General features: G+C 36.7%; 1 protein-coding gene across 3 annotated transcripts in view; it reads left to right on the forward strand.

Moving 5' to 3' along the window:
• ND-42 (NADH dehydrogenase (ubiquinone) subunit ND-42) overlaps positions 1-5080 on the forward strand; it is an 86745-nt gene extending 81665 nt beyond the window's left edge. For all 3 annotated transcript variants that reach the window (XM_070088819.1, XM_053780483.2, XM_053780484.2), the window contains exon 9: positions 4835-5080. In XM_070088819.1, coding sequence (XP_069944920.1) covers positions 4835-4918 — 84 coding nt within the window. In that variant the 3' untranslated portion in view covers positions 4919-5080. The remainder of the gene's footprint in view (positions 1-4834) is intronic.
• Positions 5081-6000: the final 920 nt, after the last annotated feature.

A 6000-nucleotide genomic window follows, 5' to 3' on the forward strand; every position in this document is an offset into this window, starting at 1 on the left:
AGAGTGTATTCCATGTTTCTATGTTATTAATATTGTTTATTATGTCATATTAGTTGAATTCTGATAGATAAATAAGCTGTAGAGTTGATATTACTGTCATATTCTCCAACAATAAACTTGCCATCCCTCCCTCAAACAAACAAGTTTCCAATAAGAACATAAGAAAGGAGGAACACTGCAGTAGGCCTGTTGGCCCATACTAGGCAGGTCCTTCTTTACAATCCTTCCCACTAAGAACGTAATGGAAGAACACTGCAGGTCTACTGGCCCATACAAGGCAGGTCCTTATCAAAATGACCTCTACCCAAAGCTACCCAAGAATTAACTCCCGTACCCAATGACACAAATCAAACTCAGCTCCTCCCACTCGTATATTTGTCCAATCTCTTCTTAAAGCTACCCAAGGTCCTAGCCTCAATCACCCTACTGGTAAGTGTGATGTTAAATAAGAACATAAGAACTTAAGAAAGTAGGACCTGCCTAGGCAGGTCCTTCACAAATCCAATCCACTAACAGAACAAATGCTACCCAAGCAATAAGCTCAGGTGCAAGTCCGACTCAAATCCTACCCCTCTCACTCATGTATTTATCCAACCTAAATTTGAAACTACCCAAGCCATAGCTTTTAGAACATAAAAGAGGAACAATGCAATAGGCCTGTTGGCCCATACTAGGCCAGTCCTTCACAAATCCAACCCACTAACAGCATTACTATACCCAAGCAATAAGCTTTGATAAACCTATTTACTCATGTGCAAGACCGATTCAAACCAACCCCTCTCACTCATGTATTTATCCAACTTGAATTTGAAACTACCCAATGTTTTAGCTTTGATCACCCTACTAGGCAGACCATTCCACTCGTCAACTACCCTTATTCCCAATGTTCATTTATACATTTTATTAGTGCTTTACATTTATTTGGCATTCTTTTCTGCATGTAAATCTATAAGCTAGGTAAAGGTAAAAAAAATTGTTGATACTTCTGGGTGTCAGGAACGGATTAATTGTATTTACATTATTTCTTATGGGGAAAATTGATTCGAAAATCGTAGATTTCGATAATAGTAGCACCTCCAGAAACGGATTAATTATGAAAAACGAGGGACCACTGTACTTTATTTTCGTATTCATGTAATCTGTCCCTTTAGGTGGCCTGGTGTGAGACTGGGCCACAAAGGCAATGATGTTCAGAACTATAACAGATTCATATTTTGTATGTTCTCTTTTCGTGCATGTGTGGTGGGTTCATTATTTGTACAAATTGGTCAAGAAACTTAGAATGTGTGTTTGGCTTGTAAGACCTTAAGTTGAAAATTGGGTTGCCTTAGCAACCCAAATAGGAATACTGTATTATCTGAACAGACAATATTTAATACCCCCTTTTCAGTTTCTTGGTTCATTGAAACACTATTATTTACTTCAGACTTGCATTGCTTTTAGATTTTTTGCTGCCATAGTTAAATTTTTACAATTAGAAGAATGGCACTGCTGTTTTAATGTTAATCTTAATTTAATCACATGAGTGTCATTTGGAAAGATATTTAAATTATGTATAAAAAGGGATTGGAAATAAGTTGTACTTTGAAAGAGAGATGATAAATAAGTATTCATAATATAAGGTACAATGATGGCAGTTTGTTAGACCATTAGTAAGTTAAAGGTTAATGGGTAAACTTCTGGACGTACATTGTGCATGTTCTTAGAGGAGCACAGTGCTGTATGACCTTTACGGGTTTAGCCCTTAATGATTATAATAATAATTTATTGGAATGTTGGTAGAATTACCGACAATAGGAGCAACAGATATCAGATGATTTAGTGATTTTTTTTTTTCAACAAACTGGCCGTATCCCACCAAGGCACGGTGGCCCAAAAAGAAAAACGAAAGTTTTTCTTTTTAAATTTAGTAATTTATACAGGAGAAGGGGTTACTAGCCCCTTGCTCCTGGCATTTTAGTCGCCTCTTACAACACGCATGGCTTACGGAGGAAGAATTCTGTTCCACTTCCCCATGGAGATAGGAAATAAACAAGAACAAGAACTAGAAAGAAAATAGAAGAAAACCCAGAGGGGTATGTATATATATGCTTGTACATGTATGTGTAGTGTGACCTAAGTGCGAGTAGAAGTAGCAAGACGTACCTGAAATCATGCATGTTCACGAGACAGAAAAAAAGGACACCAGCAATCCTACCATCATGTAAAACAATTACAGGCTTTCGTTTTACACTCACTTGGCAGGACGGTAGTACCTCCCTGGACAGTTGCTGTCTACCAACCTACTACCTACGTTAGTCATAGTTATAATTATAATAATCTTCCTGTAGCTAAGTGATAAACCCACAAGGGTCATACAGGGCTACAGGAAGAGTAAGGAGTAGATGGAGTAAAAAGAGGGGAAGTAAATGTAAATGAACTTACATTGACAGGTGAACTTAAATATTTACCTTCCATTCTCATAGGATATTATGACCCCTGTGAGCTCAGTGCAAGGCAGCTGTACCCCTTTCCCCATTGAATATAACAAAGGAGATAGGGAAAGATATAAGCAACGGTTAAGAGATAGGTGGGCTAGAGAGATTACAGGAAATGAGCCACGGGAGGTATGCAGTGCTTGAGTGGACAGCAGAAGTTTGTGGGTGTAGGTGGGAAAGGAATAATCAGTGGAGTGGTGAGGAAAAGATGGTAGGGAAGAAAATAGCATATGAAAGGCTTTTATACTGTAAGAAGTGATAAATGGAAGGCTTGAGTATATACAGTAGGGCCCCACTTATTCGGCAGGTTAGGTTCCAGGCTACTGCTGGAAAGCAGACTTCGCCAGAAAGCAGAACACCATTTTTTTTATATTTATAAATGCATATAAATGCCAGATAACAAGTTTACACTAACATATCTTAAGTTAGTAATAGAACTAGGCATTAAAAAGTAAAATACACACACAGTATACTCATTATTTACCTCAAAATATTTGTAGTCTTAATGTAGGGCAAAAGGCAAGTAGTACATATTTACTCTAAGAAGTTAAGTGTGGTAGCCCTCCTGGCCACCCCACCCACTCATACTATACAACGATGCTTAAAGCTCCCTTGAGCGATGAAATGCATATAGAGTACACGTATTACTTGCCTTAAAATATTTGTAGTCTTAATGGTCTTAGTGTAAGGTAAGAGGTGAAAAGTGTTTATTTGTAGAAAGTCGTGTGGGAGGTATGGCATCCTGCCTGGCCACTTATACCTACTACGACATTAAGCTCCCTAGAGCGATAAAATGCATGTATAGTACACTGATTAATTACCTTAAAATATTTGTAATCTTAATTAATGTAGGGTGAGAGGTGAGTTTTATTTGTATGAAGTCAGGTTGGGAAGTATGGGTAGCCAGGAAGGGCAGCCCTCCCAACCCCACCCACACATAATGTAAACAAGCCAGACGAATACGTCTGGTTTTCGTCACTACATTGTGTACAAGTTGTCTCCACGTTGATACAGTAGAATAAATAAAGAGAAACATTCCCATTCTCATGTAACACCATTTTTAGAAGAAATGACACCCTGAGTGATGGCATACAAAAGGAATAATTTTCTAGTTATCCCCAATAATATTATAGTGACACATTTTCTCTGATGTTGGACTACAAGCTGCCTGGCTACCACAAGTCCTACAAGTTGCCTGGCTACCACACCTCATATGTGTTAATTTATTCTACTGTCAGGTGTATTTAGATGGATTAAGCAAAATGTCTATATTAACGTTTTATATATTTAATGCTCCTTAGAGTATTATCTTATTAGTCTTGAAGACCCCATATTAATAATGATAATAAGGCACACTTAGTGATTTTAAAGTGTACCTGCATGCCAGCACAGTGTGTAAATTTACTTAGGTACAGGTACACATACGTATAATTATCAGTTACAATAATGTAGGTATGTAATCCGCCTGGGCTACATACCTACACCTACCTACATAGCTACACGATATTTAATGTGGCTCAGAGAGACATTACCATTGACATACCATGTTAACTGAGTTTAATCGTTTCTATCAACTACCTTTAGATGCCATCATAAACAAATGGAGAAGTAATGAATAATTCATGCATTGAATTATAAACAAAAGTGTTATGTATTAAGAGGAGTGACGTAATGTTTTCCCTCCACCTGGCTACCATACCTCCTTAGTATATAAACATAAAATGTTTATATGTTATGTAACATGTTTCTTATATAATTTTGAAGAAAAAATAAATTAATGAAAATGTCTATATGTATTAACATAAAATAAGCCATTTAATGTGCCCAAGAGTGATTATTATTAGTATTACATAATGTTTTCCCTCCATAGCATATAAACAGCATGTTTATATGTTATGTAATGTGTTTCTTACATAATTTTGAAGAAAATATCATAGATGGATTAATGAAAATGTCTATATGGACGTAAAATTAGACATTTAATGTGCCCAAGAGTGATTATTATTACATAATAGATGTGCTTATGGAGAATGTAAACAAACCGGGTGACGCGCGCCGTATTTGAAAGACCATTTGCCGTATAGAAAGTTTCGGTCATAATTTGAGATTGCCATATTAGCGGAACGCCGTAAGGCGAAACGGCAAAAAGTGGGGCCTTACTGTACATGGCTGGTAGAAAGGTTAAAGAGTGATGGAAGAGGGCAACAGGAGAGTCAATGAGGAAATAAAATTTAAAGGTTGAGAAAGTAAATACCACATTTCACAGTATTACAATACTTAGTTACTGAGACTAGTATTACGTTATATGGCATTTGTTTTTTATACCATCATTCATTCTTGCTATTTATCTTTCACAGGCACCGGGCATGAGGTATGCCAAGGGCTTCAATAAAGATATGGGAGATAAGTTCATCGCCACTAAAGTGAGGTTTGAGACCTAAATAAGGGCCCCACATTTATGCTTTCTATTTCAGTTGACAGCATCAAAAAGGTTTAAATCTAATTGTCACGAATTTAGCATTCTGAAATTTTAGATATTTTGAGTGTGAATGTTCAGCTTTATGTAAAATATTGTACAGATATTGTATAAAAATATAATGTTATTCATGATTTCTTTAACCAAGTTTATGTACAGAGACCTGTGATATAAGAAACTAATTGATTTGCATCGTATTCAGCCATTCTGTAGGTTTTATGGTCCTTAGGGGTTCGGCACTCTTGTGAATATAATTTATCGACAGCCTCTTATGACTGAACTGTATGACACTTGTGGGTTTAGCGCTTAGTTTTGATTATAATGACTAACACTTCAGTAGTAATTAAGTCATTATAAACCTGTAAAGGTCATTAAAGTTTTCTTAAAATGTTTTTGTAGATGTGTTTGAACACTTCATTTTTTAAACCACTTAAACCTTTGACATACACTATTCTACACAAATATTTAAGTAACATGGGATTGCATTTTGTATTTAAACTGTCAGGTAAACCAAATTTTTATACATCTGTAAGGTAGGGCAAAATTGCCATATTTCTCCTAATTTTCACTAACCTAGATGCTTCTAACATTATTCATGTTGCCTAAAACAGTGTGTGGTAAAACTGTATTCTTCCCCTTTCCTCCTTTTGATGCTGGGTCACCTTAGCACAGTGGCAGGGGTTGTGACACTTATGCCTAAGGGATGGGTCCTCTAAAGCTGGCATTGTTTAATCCATATTCCAAGGAATTGGACATGGGCTCCTCTCCTTGGATCAGATTGTATATAATACATCACCTGGGGGAATGGGAGATATTCAGAATCTGATCCAAGGAGAGGAGCCCATGTCCAATTCCTTGGAATATGGATTAAACAATCCCAACAATGCCAAATTAAGAGGACCCATCCCTTAGGCATAAGTGTCACAACCCCTGCCACTGTGCTAAGGTGACCCAGCATCAAAAGGAGGAAAGGGTTTAGCACTCTCCATGAATGTAATTTTATCCATTTTAATCAAGGTACAAATGCTAAATCCACAATAATCATAT

This window comes from Cherax quadricarinatus, chromosome 26 (assembly GCF_038502225.1).
Source record: "Cherax quadricarinatus isolate ZL_2023a chromosome 26, ASM3850222v1, whole genome shotgun sequence".
Classification (NCBI taxonomy): domain Eukaryota; kingdom Metazoa; phylum Arthropoda; class Malacostraca; order Decapoda; family Parastacidae; genus Cherax; species Cherax quadricarinatus.